The sequence below is a fragment of the Coccidioides posadasii genome, chromosome 1, assembly GCF_018416015.2.
Source record: "Coccidioides posadasii str. Silveira chromosome 1, complete sequence".
Taxonomy (NCBI): domain Eukaryota; kingdom Fungi; phylum Ascomycota; class Eurotiomycetes; order Onygenales; family Onygenaceae; genus Coccidioides; species Coccidioides posadasii.
The window spans coordinates 5,887,105-5,903,381 of NC_089407.1; the positions used below are offsets into that span (position 1 = coordinate 5,887,105).

Here is a 16,277-nt window from a genome sequence, read left to right on the forward strand (position 1 = left end):
CTCCAGTCTGTGCGGACAGGACATGGACAATACGCGTGTCCTGCTCCCGACGGGGCCAAGAGGCGAAGGTTTCGCTCGCCTGGGCAGCATCAAGCAAGCGGTATATTCTCCATGATGCGCGCCTATCATTGTCCAGGAATGCCCAGGAGAGCATGAAGAATGAGGCTGCAGCAGGCTACGAGCAGAGAAAATCCCCAGGCTTGCCCATTCGTATCTAAGTCTCTCGCGAATGCCCAGCGCTCCGTTTGAAGGACCAAAGACTGGGCAAAATCACAAAACGGGGAGGCGGAAGGAATGCCCGGACTGACTGCTTGCGCCAAGGCCCCGCGGCCCCCGATGTCTTGGCCGAGCCCAACAGCCACCGGGCTGTGACGGACGGAAGTTGGAGGTTGCAGTGCTGCATCCTTCGCACTCGCCGGGGACCAGCCGGTGTTCTCAGTTCTGAGTTGGTCAATCTTAATAACTACCGCTGTGAGGCTCTGGGGAATCCGAGGACACGCCACATGCTTCGAGCAGCATCCTCTTCCACACACGGACGGGGGAAGTCTGGGAACGCAGGACCGCTTCGCTCGAAACCAGTCACACGCGGTATTGACGGGGCGATCTTCGGCCTGTATCAAGTCTGTTTATTGGGGTTGTTTGTCTGTCTGGCTGACGGCTTTGTCACTGGCTAGCCCTGCCTCTGCGTTTTCTTGTGCAAATTCGATACCCTTCAGCTTGGGACGCGGAAAATCAACCGGGCCAGGGACCTCTCCAGGATAGCGCTCGCATGCAACCTTGTTGCGCTCAGCCCGTCAGAACCGTTCATGCCGATCTCGTAACCAGGACTGCCCAGCACCACGGGTGGATCTGCAATGTAAAAGTACCGCACTGCCATCCAATAGCCTGCGATTTGACAATGGATTGGTCCTCCGCAGGCAGGCAGCGCTAACAGGGAGGCGGATATATACCCGAGCATTGCACATGGTGTACTCCGTAGTCTTCCCTGCAACAATTTTTTTTCCCCTACTCATGGACGGAGTCCTCGCCGACAGTTTATGACCTAATTGTGCCAATTCACTAGGGGCAATGTCTTGAGAAACTTCCTTATTTTTTTTTTTTAAAAAAAAAAAGAAATCTCACTATTCACCATGGGTAGTTTCTTGCCCCTCCTCCTCAATCTGTTTGTGGCTGCTGGCGGAGTACTCGGATTCAATCCAGAGAGGAACAGATTCCTTAATCCAGCACCAGGCGGACGAAACCCCGTCTGGTTGATTGGAGAACAACAGGTAATCTCGTGGAAAACGGAATTCACAGTCTACAACATATCGATTTGGCACCAATATCCCACCAATGATGGAGCAACTTTTGGCAGCGTTTTGTACTGTGCGTATCCTTCTAGCTCACTGGATGTGGTTCTGCAGGACTGACAAACGGAAAAGCGGCCTCGAGTAGGGATGCACCGACGAACTTCACCTGGACCGTGCAGACCTACGATTTCGACTTGAGCTTCTCAAATGTGTTCTTCTTCTGGTTTAATCGAGGCGCTCCCAAATACTTTATCTCGCACTACTTCAATATAACCACAGATGAGTCTATCACATCAACAAGGTCAATTTCTACCACGTCGGGCCAGACCGGTGTCTCTATTACTGTACCTTCTACGACAACACCCAGTCCATCGGATGCGACTATAGAACCGCAAGCGGCAGAAGGGCTAAATTCAAATGCAAAGGTGGGATTAGGCGTCGGAGTGGGCATCGGTGTCCCGATAATATTACTTCTTGCCTTCATTGCATTCGGTAGATACTTCAGAAGACCCAAATCTTCATACCATGAAGCATTTCAACCGCATATGCGAGAGGTCCCGCGGCGACCACAGCAGGAGGTAGCAGAACTAGCATCCAAGCACAATGCAAACGAGAGCGACAACTTTGTTGAGCTAGATGGATCTGCGGCGCAGGAGATGCAAGATACTCACTACAAGTGATTCGATGTTCTTGTGAGCTACTGTTTTGTTAAAAGCGCAAGAAAAATTAAAAAGCTTTAGGGATGTTCTTTGAGATATAAGGTGTTTTGTGGCGCACTTATCATGGACCGCCCTGCTGAATAGATGAGCTCTCAGGCCTTGAACATTGTGATACCTTATAGTAATTAATTCTTCACAAGAATAGATGGGGGGGATGTACGGAGTACAGTATAAAGTTACATGATATTTAAATGAAAACTAGCTTTCCATCTACACTACAAAAGTAAATCAGTGAAAATCAAGACGAAAAAAGTTTTGCTCCAAATATCAGCCAGGCAATGGGACTGTTAGATATCCGAGATATCGCTTCATCTCTGTTCTGGCTTCCCTGACAATTTGGCCACTAATCACATCAGCTGGAGGCGCTAGTTCAGCGTGCACAGTGTCATCACTTGCGGAATAAGTTAATAACACAAATAGCGTTGGAGTGGCATTTCATCAGCTTAGTTCCGAGTTAACTACTTAAATTAACTAGTTAATTGACCAACAAACTAGTCACTACATGGTTAGCGGCTAATTGTTCCATATGAAGGCAGGGGCTTCATACCTTATGAGCAGTCTCCGACAGGTAACTCCCAAAGGCGCATGAGAGGTAAACAGCAGTCACAGGCACAAAACCTCCCCAGGTACTCCGTACACCTCCAGGAATGTGTTTGGCTCAGCTTCGAAACCGACACTCTCTTATCCCAACGGGTCTTGTGCGGAAGAACGACGGTGACACGATGCTATCCTTTATCGACGTATTCGACCCGGCTAGATACTATCCGGTTTGCCTGTCTCTTGTCGATGCTCTGGATAATATATCAATGCTGCGCTTGTGTATGACGTGTCGGACTATGCGATCCCTTTACGAATGTGTTCATGCCAGACAATGGGATATTAACCGGCCCTTAGCCCGTTTCGTCGAGGATCCCTATCATCTCCGTCACCTGATGAAGCGCGCGAACGCTATCATTTCGGGCCACTTAGCTCTACAATTCTTCTATGGGGAGTATTTCCCCGAAACCGGCATGGATATCTTCGCGCCATATTCCGCCTATATGGTTGATTTGGTCCAGTATTTTGTGGAGATTGAAGGATATTCCGCAAAATCCTCCTGCCCTGCAACCTGGTGCTGTCCTGATACTTTCTGCAGCGGCTGTTCCTCAAACAAGTTTAAAATGAAGACGTTTACACAGGGAGACCGAGTAATACGGCTTGCCTTTATTCGAACCTGGACAAATCCAGTCAAGTTCATCCTAGCATCCTTCTATGGGAGCGCTGTTATGAACTTCATCACATACTCCAAAGCTTACAGTGTTTTCCCTAAGGCGACCTTCGTCAAGCGGCAAATGTGTATACTTAAAAGGTGCGGAGACTTGGAAGAAAGAGCGTTGCTCAAATACGAAGGAAGGGGTTTCACCGCGGTTCCTATGGAGATATGGAAACGGAAACCAGCCTCTGAGCTCAGAGAGTTTGTATGCGCTCGAAAAATTGGAGATCGTCATACATGGACAATAGATCTAGACAACCCGTGGGAACATCCGGATGCTAATCGATTCGAATGTACGCGCTTCTCAGCAACGTTCAATTTGGAGCATGCAATGACAGTACTCGACGACGTGTCCCCGAAGCAGGATCACATGTCTCTGTTAAAGGCACACGCCCGTCCATCTCCGCTCCTGTTTCTGTCCGGCTCCGCTAACAGCATTGAAGACAGGAGTCATCTATGACGATCCCCGCCGATTTTATATGACAGAGCAGTATAAAGAGCACGAAGAGCGCAAAGAGCGTGAATAGGCACACCTCGGGAGCAGTTTTAAGTCAACCAGAAACTTCCGGATTGCCTTTCGACGTTTTCCGGCGTGGACAGAGTTGGTATCCATCTATGCGCATATCCACGCCTTCGGGAATATTCGCCTCTAGTCAATCTACATTCCTTTCTCAGTCGACGGTATTCTTTTTGAAAGTGGTCGAGAATCGGATTTAGACGACACTCATACCAACCGAACTCGGCAGTGCAATTTCGATAGAGCTACGGTTTCAGCGCATTCAACTACGAGGCCGGCGACACGCCAACTCGCGCACAGTACACTCAAGCACAGTTTCATATTAATCGAGCCAAGCAAGCCAGAATGGAATTGTGCGAGCGACCTCGTCCCAGAACCACTACATCTCCCACCTGGTTCGTTTAGCAGCGACACAAGAATCGCGAGCTCCTAAACTACGCATGCGGCAAATATATCATATCGTCCATATATGGCGGAGAGTGTAGATTCGCAAACCGCGTATCGTAATAATGGTAGAGGCCACTGCGCGCCCCTGTGAAGCCGATGTCCAAATTCCACCCAGCAACAAACGGAGCAAACAGCATCCCGGAAAACCTCCACGCCAATTAGACCAAACACTTGGTACGTTACATAACGAGCTCGTTCAGTTAAAGTGATTGACGCGACACGACGCGCCCTCATCCTTGCGTCGGTAGCGGGTTGATCCGAATATATATTATATATATATTTATCTCCATCAACAAACGGAGTACGGAGTAATTGCTCTGTACATCATGCGACGAATGCGAGTCCCACAGAGACACTGGGCGCGTTTTGCAAATCATTCTTGCCATCGACCACCAACGGTTTCCATCTAGATCCACAGCTGTGCCTTGGCGAGTATAGACCCCGATGTGCCGGTCGATTTGTGGGAGGAAGGCAGATCAGAAGGTGCTGTGCCATGTTCTAGCATGTTCGGTTCCATGGCTGGATCAACAGGGGTCGATATTCGTTTCGGTGGGGTCTCTGCTTGACCTGACTGGCTGGAGTTGCAGCATGTGTTGGTTCTCAGCCGCAGACGCTTGAATCCCTAACCCGATGGGAATGCTCATGCTTGAATAAGGCTTGAGACGATCCGCGAAAACGCGGAGAGGTCTTTAACTTCCATGTCCTTTTCACTTCGTACGGAAGAAATGATGCTGTTAAATCATGTATCTCTTTCTCGAACCTTTTGACAAGTCAGCGATATGGCCCACTTTACGTCGTTGCACTTCCATCACCATCACGAAGCATCCAAGGGTGGATTCTCTTTGCCCTAGCAAGGGTCTAGTCTTCTAATCCGATCTTATATCTCGTTTAAGTCCTGCTGTCTCGACACCTAAGTCACCCAAGTCCATAATCTTACCGAATAAGGGCAATGAAGCTCGGCTGGCTCGGGTGGCAGCGTCCGACTAGCTAGCATTCATGCTTTTGGTCATTTGAATACCATTCCTTATTCCAAACACGAGTTAGGCCTGAGAGCTTTCCAACCTAGAGGGCTTGGCCGGTCAAACTACGATCTAGGACCTTGGTCATGACTTTTCTATCCCTATCCGTTGGTTGTTTTATGGGAGCCAGTGGTGTCAGGCAGTGTATGAACACTCTCCAATAAAGTAGCGAGGGTCATGTTCACGGTGGAGCTTCTGATGGCATCGTTGTTTTCTGCTCATATGTCTGTACGCGCTTTGGAATCCGAGAAAATATCTCAAATGTGCTGCAGCAGTGCGAACATTTGTATTTGGAGCAGATGCCATAAATGTAAAGGATTCCTTTGCCGATATCCAACCATCCCAGTGTTAGATATATCTGGCTAGCCTAGATTACCCCAGAACAGAAAGACGTACTCCCATGTGCAACGTGACGTCGAACATATGGTCCGAGATTACAACAAGGTCCAGGCTCAGGACAAACTCTCATTCATGTCACCTTAGGAATATCCATATTTATCAAATCAGCGTTTGTGTAAGTTGGGATCAAGGTCAGATATTCCCTCGTGCCCTCGTGGAATACGAACACCACAACACTGTTTCCCTCCTCTTTATCAGTCATGCGTGCTGGATAATAATCCTGATGTCTATTTGTGATACTATCCTTCCCGTATTTTGTTATCCGACTCTCGGAAAAACGCTCTAGATTACTTGGGCTATCTTTAGAATATCCTTAAAAGGCATATGTACGGCAATGCGTGTTTTCATCCAACCTGCCTCTCAGCAAATGCGACGAAAGAAAGGACGAGTTACCAGATCACAAGATTTCCAGTGGCGATCGGGACTCATACGCCTGTCCTTCTCGGTACGATCCTTATAGCGATGGATGTGGCGACGAGTTGAGCCGCAGAGCTGTCCAGAGGGTATAAAAGAAGCACACGACTCGAGTTTATGGGTACCAAAAGCCTCCCTTGCACGATCAAATAAGCCCACAATCAGCGAACAATTTGATTTATCATTTCAAATCCGCCTCCAAAGGAAAGCATGAAGCCCTCTTATATCCTGTCCCTGCTTGGTCTACAAGTTGCCAGCGTTATGGCCATTCCCGTCGAGAGCGACGCTCTTAGCATGCCCTACTTCCTATTGAAACTAGTGTCCGGATTGGACGTGGCTGCATGAAACTCATGATGAGTGTCACTTGGAAAAGGCACCGAACAAAACGAGGTTCTGCAGGAGGATAACAATATTCTCGCTCAGCTCTCCAACCAAGCACGTAAGCTGGCCAAGCTATGTTCGGTCTCTCCCTTTCTCCCTTGTGTACTAACTCGCCTCGGCGATGGATTAGGTTGCATGCCATGCAGGGGCAGATGCCGTGGCTATTGCTGCCCACCAGGCACTCCCTACTGCGTTTGGGCTCGTGGCCGCTGCTGGTGTCCGCGCCGCTAAACAGGTTCGACCTCGCGGCGTTGCATGGCTCTCTGCAGTATGACATGACCGCTGCGGTCACACAGCGTTCTCGGATTAGTTCCTGCAGCGAGTAAGCTTTAAGGTCTCGAAAGGCATACAAACGTGTGTGTAGTATGTTGTTTTGGTGAAGGGAAAGGAAGGGAAGGTTCATGGTTTTGGCATGCTCGCAGGATTAACCTGCGACGGGCTTGTTACGGACAACTCGGTCGCGGCAAGGCGTGCCTTTGTGGGTTCTTCGATACTGCGACTTTTCTCTTGGGCTTATTTATATCTCCTCTGCTCCGTACACTCCTTTTTATTTCGGCACTTGCAGCTATCTTTTGAAACCCCCCTGACAACCAATTATACATGTTATTTTGGAATATACTTCTCTATGTACTTCGCACTCCGTAGTCAATTAACTAACTGCTATATCAAACCTCCATTATGCTTTATGATCTCATATACAGGATGTTAGGGGTTGGCAGATGCGTGTACTCCGTACGCTGTTGTAACGGAAGACCTTTCGTAGTACGGAGTACTTGGCTGCATATACTCCGACGATCACAGACGATCTTCAAATCTTCCTAGGCGGCTAGCCAATTAACTACGGACTCGGTAGTCACTCCGTACGGAGTACGCAGTGGTCAAACTCGTTAAACTGGAAGCTTGTCTCTTTGCACGTTTTGAAGGTGTTGTCGATGTCGTTCTCGACTGAGGAAATTTGCGTACAGGACGGGGCGCTTGAAGGAAAGGAATTCAAAAATAGATTTCTGGAGTGTTCAAAAAGAAAAAAGAAAGGCCCAAGCCGGGAGTCGAACCCGGGACCTCTCGCATTCCCCCAAGGAAGGCTTCGGGTTTGAATAGCTTCGATATCATTGTGGAATCGGAACTTTGCCCTAAGCGAGAATTATACCACTAAACCACCTGGGCTGTTTTCAATAAACATGGCTGACCTCAATGGCGCTGATCGGGAGAAGTCGAGGAGCTCGAGCCCGCCCACAGGGACGCAAGAAAGAACCAAACGACCCAGTCACCATTTGAAAATGGGAATCTACAGAGTACAACGGATTCAACATGCCCGAAACCACTCCACAGGCGAGAGCCGAACAATTTTAGCCAAATCATCAAAAGTCAATTCCTGGAATTGTTTACTATTTAACATTAGCAATTATTTGATCCTTATCTAGCTAGTTATATAGGTTTGGGCCAAACATATAGCACCATCCCAGATGGCCTGCCCGGCTTGAGCCGATACGCGAGAGAGAACGCAAGACACAAAACACACGAAAAAAAAGTTCCAACTCCAAAGATAGAGTACATGCAACGCTGCTGGAAATACTAATGTGGAAAGAAAAACACTTGCAGATATGAATTCTGTCTCCTCATCTCCTCAAGAACTCATCCACCTCAAATCCAATCCTTCTAAGCGCCTTCTCCTCAATCGAGTTCGCAGACTCAGCAAGGCGTCTTACTGCCAGTGTTCGAGCATCGTCCAGGCGGTTCTCCACAGGATTCCCTTCTCCAAACTTGATCAACTCTTCATGCTCGCAGTCTTGTACGTACACTGTGACATCAGGACCGACACAGCCCCGCCAAAGGGACGCCATCCACTGCCAGTGATCAATCGGAGCGTACGAGTCATTTATGGGTGTTGCGCATGCGTGCGCATCGGCGGTGCTGAGCTGGTATCGGGGGACCAGAGCTATCCGAAAAGGCGAGTCTGGCGAAATGGGAACTGCACCGTCCAAATCCTGTGTTGCCATGTTCGGGCGAGGTGGAAGCGATTTTGGAGACAGTTCAGCGGAAAGCTTGCCATGTTCAAGCTGATTTATTCCCACTGCACGAGAGTCATTGATGAAATGCATGATCTCTTCGGAGATTTTGTGCCACGCTGATATGGTTTCCAAGTATTGCACCGTGGCATCACGCATGTCCTCAGCCATGCTTGGGGACTTTGACGAGTCCAGATTTGGTCCATCAAAGACGCGAACAATCTGTCCATCTTTGGACGAAAGCACGCTCTGTAAGTATCGCACAACGCACCGAACGGACTCCGAGCCCTGGCCCTCGACTGCAATCACAGCGCCGTGCCTCTCCCGTGCGGGTCTTGTTGTTGTGAAAGGGGGTGAGATTTTCGATAACATTTTGATTTTATTGATGAATGGAATCGTCATGACCATGGCCTCAACTTCATTTTGGCGATTCTGCTGAGAAGCAGATAGTGTCTGCAATGGTGGCAAAGTTAGGCTTGCGTCATGATCAGGTTCTGAGAAGCTTCTCATTCCGTACGGTCGCTGGGGCTCCATCACATAGGGATTCCTCTGCTGCAGCACGTCTGGGCGCGAAAACGACATGCTCCGCGAAGAATACCCATTCCCCGGATCCAAGTCCGGCCGGGGAGGGAAGAATTCGCAGCGCCGGCGTTTAGTTCCCGGGGAGAGTCGGGCGTTGTCGTCATGGTATTGCGGTTGAAACGCGCTTCCCCATTCGAAAATAGAATTCGATTGGATTGGGCTCGCCGATCTGGCTGCTTTTCTTACAAAACGACTATTGACACTGCTATCCGTTTTCTGGCTGGCCTGTGGCTGGACGGAAGAGTCGTCCTGAGTCTGCAAAGGCGGGCCAAAAGAAGCTGTAGGAGTCGATGGAGGGTTCATAACTCTCCCACCACACCTACTGCAGACAGATGCACCAGTAGGGTTGTTGCTAATTCCCGAACTGGTGGTGCCAGCGCTGCTTCCCTTTCGTCCATAACGTCGCGGTTGATATCGATAATCGGGATACTGCTGCTGGTGCCTTGCTTTTTCCTCCTACCATCTTGTTAGAAATATTATTTCAAGCTAAGCACTCTGCGAAAAGTCAAGGTGACTCACTTCCGCAAGATTTTTCCATTCTTGTTTGGATTCGTTCGGGAGAGTTCTCCATTTTTCGCCAATTATTTTGGAGATATCAGGGTTCGCAAGACCCGGATTTTGGGCAACAACAGCAGATTGAAAATGTTGTCTGAACAAGATGAAAGCTGGTTGTTGGACCATATGATTAGTACAGATGTTTGGATTCTTTCATTCTGTCCCAAAGCACATAATTATCCTCGTTCACGCACAGAACAGAGAGAAATTGAACTTTGAAAAAAGAAAAGAAAAGAAAAGGACCTACACACCATTCCTGGGACGTGGTATCTTTGGATCTGGCTGGCAAAGACAGAATTGCACGTTAGAGTCTTTTGAGGAGGTAGACTTTGTAGAGCCTGCAGACGTTGCACGCTCCTCTCGAGCGAGGTGGCAGCTGGCAACGGTCGAAACTCGTTTTCGGCTCAACGGCAAAGACAGGACTGGGCCGCCTTCTGTAACGTGTGCTTGCTTGGAGCTCATACCCAGCTCAAGCGCCGGAGTTCGCGCAGTCGCTGGGGCAGCAAAGTTCATTTCCAATTGGACTGACTGTTGATAAACAGGCTTGTTGAATGTGCTCCCATTCAAACTATCTGCCATGATTTTATGATCCAGCAATGTGTTGGCACGAATTGGTAGATCCCGTCCGGTAAAATCATAGCAAAGGCCAAGCGGCCGGGGCAACACTCGATCGTAAGACATGAAAAATAATGATAGGCCAATTGCAAGTGGCAGGCTTTCGAACAAGTTGTAGGTATCCTCCTCCCTCTTCCCGTGTGCCTTGGTCCTAAACCATCATGACTTTTCAGGATGTTTATTATTGTTCTGGGAATGATCTTATTTTAAACCATGACCTGAGATTCTTTGTTTCCTCAATTTGCACACTTATAAAAACTATCATATTGCAAACAATTGCAGTCATCCGATGCACTTCTGCCTTGACAGCTGTTGTGATGGTTAAGCTGACTCTTGTCTGAAACCAAAAAAGAAAATAAAAAGATCCTCTTACTTCTGGGCTGGGGAACTATTGTCTTTGGGTCCTTTGTCTGGCGCAGCGCCTGAATGCGGCGGGATGCACCATCACCTTCTTTTATGTGAGACATCCAATCACCGAATAGCTGCAACAATGCGATGATTAAATCTGTCCTTGCTTTGGCGTACCGCGACTACAAACAGGAATTGATTTACATGTCCAGCTCTGAGCCAAACGTAACCTCTGACCAACGTATCAATAACAGGAGTATTTCGGGATCGTCGCACAGCAGGCAAGATGCAGAATCCCTCCACTTGACTTTCCAGAACCTCTTCTCACATAGCTGGTGTCGGATGATTAAGCCGGCTGGGACTTGGCTTCCACGCTTTTTTCACTGCAGTCGTGTGCACTCGGCCCTCTCCTGTCACCATATCCTCATGATCGGCCACCTTTCAACAATTCTCCGGTCCAATCGTATACCAAACAGATCCAGCCTTGCAGCGGCGACATGGGAAGCAGGTAGGAAATCCGGGACGCCATGCCCGGAGTGGCGCAATCGGGGAGCTGCTGCGATAACGTCTTAACATCCTTGCCTATTGATTCAAGACAAGGACCGTCGACCCGTAAGGGGTAGACCTCAGCCAACTATCCTCCAACATCCAAAAGTTATCGGTTGCAAAATGGTCCACTGTGGGCGGCGACTGTTTCTCCCACTCCTATTCCAGGATTCAGATCTCACTTCAACCACAGTTCTTTGATGGCGTTGAAAACTTCTGCTGCCAATAACTGCTGGGCCGCTGGCCCGAGATGCAGTGAATCCCTGAACCGGATTTCTATTTAGCATCTGATGCAGGGAGAAAAAGCAAAAAAAAAAAAAAGGAAAAAAGCGTGCTGCTAGGGATTGCAACGTACCAGAACAAAAACTTTTCCGGGTCACTGCATGTCTTCCGTTTCAACCGAGACTTCGCTGGGCCGACGCAAGGTTTGTTGACATTCTCCCACGCGATACCATTTTTACCAAAGTCTTCTCCCTCAATCAACCCGCCAACCCACAGCTGTCTTTCTCGAACTTGGTCAATGAGAAACGAGTTTGTGTCGAGCAAAAAAATCGAGCCGGTTTTCCATCGTTCAGCCCGGCTTCGTACTTCGTTGTGCCAGTGGTCAGTCAAGTTAACAGCATCCTTTTGAAGGACACCTTGCCTCGTCTTGAATGCAGGTAGGAATGTCACATCCACGGGCAGTGAAAGTATTATCTTAGTGTGTTTGCGCGACCAGATCTCTGCGAGTTCATCCAAATACGCAAACATTTTCTCCACAATTCGTTGGACGGATTCCCTAGCCGTGTCTAGGTCTTCTGCGGCAAGTTGCCAGAGATCCCAAGTCCCGAAGGACACAACAAAGATGGTGTTTTGTTTTAGTCTTGAGGTTGCTTTTCCTAGGACACCGCGAGCGGCGTCCTCTTCTTTATTCAACCATCCAGACATCTGATCATTAAGGTCTGCCGCTGTTTCCCCTCCCGTGTTGTTGAGTTCGCTGTTGTCGATGATCGCACCGAATGAAGGATCGGGAGAATCCGTTGTGACTTCCAGCGTACATTGGAACTGTTGCAGGAAGCCGTCAGCTTTTCGTTTTCTTACGATTCCCTGGGACACTTGTATTTTTCTTTCATTTTCATTTTTTTTTTATTTTTATTTTTATTTTTTTTTTTTGTTTACCTGGGCGCAGAGCATTTCCGGCCACACCTGTGTTTGAAGTGGCCTGTATATGGTGCCGTCATCGCTCCATGAATCCCCAAAGACTACCAGTCTATACGAAACTGGACTGTCGAAGTAACCGTTCCTCAGTGTTTCCACAGAAAAGACGCCTAGGTACCATGAGAAATATAAAATTCCCACTACGGCTAAGCCGATGAGGATATGAAGTCTTGACGAAAACCGCATTTCAATTCTCTTCCTTTTGCGATGCTGGCTATGAAACGGAACTCTTGCAAAGGGCAACAATATCAGGCTAAACGCTTAAAAGGTAGGAAATTCAAACTGAGGCAAGATGCAGAGAAGGCGAACGGCTACAGAAATTCTCAGCCTACAGAGGACGCGAGTTTCAACAGGGATAATATAGGACAAGCATACGGAGGAGAAACGGAGGGTATTTTCTCGGCTCCGGCGCATCCCACCCATGCGCCGAGTGGGCGATATCCGCGATATTATGTACATAAATTGATATCGCTGCTCAGTCTCTATATAAAATATAACTCGATACTGGTTGGCCTGCCCCGTAACACCCGCTGAAGAGGATTCTGCAAATTAATAGCCAAGACCATACTGGTGAACTTTACGCCACGATACTCCGTAGTTTGTGGAGCTCAGCCATCGAAAGGAAATTCCGGTGTTCGCGATTCGTCCTCGAGATGCGGATCAGCGCACCGGACCTTGATCATAAAGGCCGTTAGATGAATTGATACGTGGAAGATCTGTGTGGCTGAAGGTTGAAACGCTTCGCCCATCAACTTGCCAGGGGCTACGACGAAAAGCATATTTAACCCTTACTCTGGACCCGTGAGAGCGGGCACTTTTTCAAAAGTTTGACAGCAAAGAGAGTCGAGAATGTGGCTTTTATCAGCGGGGATTTACACGGCTGGTTGGGTTGGTAAATTCCGGTGAACCTTTTTTTATCCGTGGTCTCGTGTTTATTGGGTGCCGGGCCACCCGAACAAGCAAAAGTCCGCGTGCTTGGAGTGGCTGTTGGTTAGTTTAGGGCTGGGGGGCCGAGCGAGGTCGGAGTTCGATATATGTATTTGAAAGAACAGAATGCCGGTATCTCCAGGAATTCCAGAGAGGGCCAGGTTTCATATGGTTATGGAGAATTTCATGCGCGCTGGTTTTGTAAATCATGTGCTTTTCTTCTTCGAGGATTTCCTGCTCCGGACATCAATTTCTCTCGGCGCATGTTACAAAGTGTCGTTGATCATCAGTCGTCAACTTGTAAGATCTTGGGAATTGTACGTAAGTCCTCCGTATTTGACCGGGATTAGGCAGGGGTCTCCGTATCATTTAGTTACGTCCTGCGTACGGAGAGTATGAAGGAACATTTACTGGACAGGATCGTTTTGGAGGTTGCTCGCTTGTAGTTGGATACAGAGTGCATACTGTAGCAGAATTCCGCCCACATAGTGTTCGCTAGTGAATGGGGCGGGACAGCTCATTGTCCGAAGTTCAAGCAGGGGCATTGTTTAAACTTGACATAGCTCGTGTATGGAAGAACGATGTGAATACTGCATTTGTCACCGCTACTGGTGATAGTCAGATGTAGCATTCATCTCACCATAGCATCGGGGCTGGGCAACGGGATGATTGGTGACACTTCGCTTGGTTATCAGGACAGCAGTAAGAAATCAAAATCTTTACATGAAGGTCACTCAAGCAAAAGTAACGGTGGCAATTCCTGATGTCGCCTAGCACATGATCAAGCCATTCTGGAAACAATGGCATTTCGCATCCCTCACAGTGTGTGCCACTCCATAGTCTGCAGAGATGAGAGGTTGATGCGAGCATCACGAATGTCATTCAAAATAGAGAATAAGCTCATTCATGTTTTCAGACAACCTTAAAACCTCTGACTCTTCGGTGTCACGGTCAAGATACTCCAGAAAAGTTCCACGATGCCCAGTGTTCAATTGCCTTTTCAGCACAACGGAGTCTTTGATGTAGTATCTGACCAAATCATCATTGGGCGCAACGATAGAGCTTGGGCAGTCGTACTTTTGACGATGTGCCATTGAATCGCACTATTGGAGAGCGCGGGCAAAGGAACCCATTCTCCTCTGATGGTTTCACAGAGCGCGGCGTAGGAGCGGTGAGCGACGTTTGTGACGCGCTCAGCGAAGAGGGACTACATAGACCCAGGGCGAGGTCGCGTAACGGTACATGCTGATGTACTCTTGAAGCCAGAGGCACGTTAGTCGCTGGCTGTGCGGTGTCGAAAGGAGACGGCGAGGGCGAAGGGTGTTGGCACCGTGTCGTTCGACGCAGAGACTCAGAGAGACGGCGAGGTGTGCGGAAGAGCACAATCAGCCTGCCTCTGATTGGCCAGAAATATATGTAGGGCTGCTTATATCATCAAATTCCAGTTCGGGTTTAGGCTCGCTTAGTCACCACCCACAGAATGGGGGAATTTCGCTAAGAAATATCCACAAACGCAGATTTGAAGTTGTCCGTGAGACGACGTCGACGACCTACCAACCAACGCCCATCGACAATTTGCGTGTGCCTCCGTCTTGACCGCGGAATCCTGTCAAGATGAAGCTCAACATTGCCTACCCGGCCAATGGGTCGCAGAAATTGATCGAGATTGACGATGAGCGCAAGCTCCGACCCTTCATGGAGAAGCGCATGGGAACTGAAGTGAGCACCGGCCCAACGCAGCTGTTTTCGACGGAGGACAAAGGACGTTTTGGATGAAAGGATGTGTTTGTGCTGATTGCGGATTCTTTTCGCGGTGGTGGTTTAGGTTCCTGGCGACTCTCTCGGTGATGAATTCAAGGGTTATTTGTTCAAGATCACTGGTGGAAACGATAAGCAAGGTATGGGATCTTTTACAGTCAGCTGGATATAACGGTCGCTGGCTATATTGAGTCCGGGATCTATTGCTGACAAAATCACAGGTTTCCCCATGAAGCAGGGTGGTATGTACCGAGATCAGGCCTCGCCTTCGATATTCCGCAAACACTCACCTTTACTGGCTAGTTCTTCTGCCCAACCGTACCAGACTCCTCCTCAGCACCGGCCACAGGTATTTTGCAACTTCCGATGTCATAAAAATGCGCCTAGCACATTCAAAACTGACATTTGACGATAGCTGCTACCGACCCCGCCGAACTGGTGAGCGCAAGCGCAAGAGCGTTCGTGGAGGTACGACATACAACGATCCCCGTTCGATATACTGTTCTTAAGCCCAGCATTTGACATGAAAATTGTTTAGCTATCACTGGTTATGACCTCGCTGTTATGGCTCTTACCGTCGTCAAGCAGGGTGAGGGTGATATCCCCGGACTCACAGATGTCGTGAACCCCAAGAGACTCGGTCCCAAGCGTGCCTCTAAGATCCGCAAGTTCTTCGGTTTGGACAAGAAGGATGATGTCAGAAAATTCGTTATCCGCCGAACTGTCACACCCACCAAGGAGGGAAAGAAGGAATACACCAAGGCCCCTAAGATCCAGCGTCTCGTCACTCCCCAACGTCTCCAGCGCAAGCGTCAGCGAATTGCCCTCAAGCGCCGCCGGGCTGAGTCTGCCAAGGAGCAAGCGTGAGTAGCTTTTATCTAAAGTGCACGTTGACTACGCTAATATTTGTTTCTCCAATTAGCAACGAATATGCCAAGCTTTTGGCCGCCCGCGTCCACGAGGAGAAGGCCAAGCGCGAGGAACTCCGCAAGCGCCGAGCATCTTCCATGAGAAAGTAAATGGTGTTGCTTGGCGGTTAATGTCGGGGAGGAAGCTCAGGTGCGAACGGGATAAAGGAAACGGGGTGTTGTGTGCAACTATTATGAGCCTCGGATTAAAGAGAAATACCATGTTCTTTTCTCTTGTCTTTTTCTTCGAGCAACGAATACAGAGTCTTTGGGTCATGGGAGTTTTATTATCTTTGCTACAAAAATTCATTTGCCAAATGACAAATCTGTTCCAATACCTCCGCCCGCCTCCACAGGGAGATGCGAATTGAACCCCGTTTTTCTTAATGCGCCCTGGT

The 16,277-nt window shown here is 48.7% G+C and overlaps 5 protein-coding genes and 1 non-coding gene across 6 annotated transcripts; 3 read left to right on the top strand and 3 right to left on the bottom strand.

The window, feature by feature from the left end:
- The first annotated feature begins 855 nt into the window (after positions 1 to 855).
- Positions 856 to 2,218, top strand: D8B26_001712 (uncharacterized protein). Its single transcript, XM_003065685.2, has 2 exons — positions 856 to 1,365; positions 1,422 to 2,218. Exons 1-2 carry the CDS (start codon positions 1,131 to 1,133, stop codon positions 1,967 to 1,969), a joined length of 783 nt encoding a protein of 260 aa, XP_003065731.1. The 5' UTR covers positions 856 to 1,130; the 3' UTR covers positions 1,970 to 2,218.
- A 365-nt stretch (positions 2,219 to 2,583) lies between these two features.
- D8B26_001713 (uncharacterized protein) lies at positions 2,584 to 5,525 on the top strand. The gene is made up of 2 exons (XM_066123621.1): positions 2,584 to 3,553; positions 3,696 to 5,525. Exons 1-2 carry the CDS (start codon positions 2,656 to 2,658, stop codon positions 3,785 to 3,787), a joined length of 990 nt encoding a protein of 329 aa, XP_065979696.1. The 5' UTR covers positions 2,584 to 2,655; the 3' UTR covers positions 3,788 to 5,525.
- A 1,943-nt stretch (positions 5,526 to 7,468) lies between these two features.
- Positions 7,469 to 7,601, bottom strand: D8B26_001714. Its single transcript has one exon. It is a non-coding gene; the product is annotated as a tRNA-Pro (tRNA).
- Positions 7,602 to 7,860: 259 nt separating this feature from the next.
- D8B26_001715 (uncharacterized protein) lies at positions 7,861 to 9,772 on the bottom strand. The gene is made up of 2 exons (XM_003065686.2): positions 9,545 to 9,772; positions 7,861 to 9,481 (listed from the first exon to the last, which is right to left on the bottom strand). Exons 1-2 carry the CDS (start codon positions 9,704 to 9,706, stop codon positions 8,054 to 8,056), a joined length of 1,590 nt encoding a protein of 529 aa, XP_003065732.2. The 5' UTR covers positions 9,707 to 9,772; the 3' UTR covers positions 7,861 to 8,053.
- Positions 9,773 to 11,365: 1,593 nt separating this feature from the next.
- D8B26_001716 (uncharacterized protein) lies at positions 11,366 to 12,016 on the bottom strand (the record flags this gene model as incomplete). Its single annotated transcript, XM_003065687.2, has 1 exon — positions 11,366 to 12,016. One exon carries the CDS (start codon positions 12,014 to 12,016, stop codon positions 11,366 to 11,368), a length of 651 nt encoding a protein of 216 aa, XP_003065733.2.
- A 2,710-nt stretch (positions 12,017 to 14,726) lies between these two features.
- On the top strand, positions 14,727 to 16,253 carry RPS6 (40S ribosomal protein eS6). Its single transcript, XM_003065688.2, has 7 exons — positions 14,727 to 14,932; positions 15,039 to 15,111; positions 15,193 to 15,213; positions 15,275 to 15,320; positions 15,387 to 15,439; positions 15,510 to 15,834; positions 15,894 to 16,253. Exons 1-7 carry the CDS (start codon positions 14,828 to 14,830, stop codon positions 15,988 to 15,990), a joined length of 720 nt encoding a protein of 239 aa, XP_003065734.1. The 5' UTR covers positions 14,727 to 14,827; the 3' UTR covers positions 15,991 to 16,253.
- The last annotated feature ends 24 nt before the right edge of the window (positions 16,254 to 16,277 follow it).

What these genes read in the sequence shown, in the direction of transcription:
- D8B26_001715 (XM_003065686.2), bottom strand. Translation starts at nt 9,706, where the DNA reads ATGGTCCAACAACCAGCTTTCATCTTGTTCAGACAACATTTTCAATCT. An exon ending in AATGGAAAAATCTTGCGGAA is followed by an intron (nt 9,482 to 9,544) that starts GTGAGTCACCTT and finishes ACAAGATGGTAG; the next exon opens with GAGGAAAAAGCAAGGCACCA.
- RPS6 (XM_003065688.2), top strand. Translation starts at nt 14,828, where the DNA reads ATGAAGCTCAACATTGCCTACCCGGCCAATGGGTCGCAGAAATTGATC. An exon ending in AGAAGCGCATGGGAACTGAA is followed by an intron (nt 14,933 to 15,038) that starts GTGAGCACCGGC and finishes GTGGTGGTTTAG; the next exon opens with GTTCCTGGCGACTCTCTCGG. An exon ending in TTTCCCCATGAAGCAGGGTG is followed by an intron (nt 15,214 to 15,274) that starts GTATGTACCGAG and finishes TTTACTGGCTAG; the next exon opens with TTCTTCTGCCCAACCGTACC.
- D8B26_001712 (XM_003065685.2), top strand. Translation starts at nt 1,131, where the DNA reads ATGGGTAGTTTCTTGCCCCTCCTCCTCAATCTGTTTGTGGCTGCTGGC. An exon ending in TTTTGGCAGCGTTTTGTACT is followed by an intron (nt 1,366 to 1,421) that starts GTGCGTATCCTT and finishes CAAACGGAAAAG; the next exon opens with CGGCCTCGAGTAGGGATGCA.
- D8B26_001713 (XM_066123621.1), top strand. Translation starts at nt 2,656, where the DNA reads ATGTGTTTGGCTCAGCTTCGAAACCGACACTCTCTTATCCCAACGGGT. An exon ending in GGATGCTAATCGATTCGAAT is followed by an intron (nt 3,554 to 3,695) that starts GTACGCGCTTCT and finishes CTCCGCTAACAG; the next exon opens with CATTGAAGACAGGAGTCATC.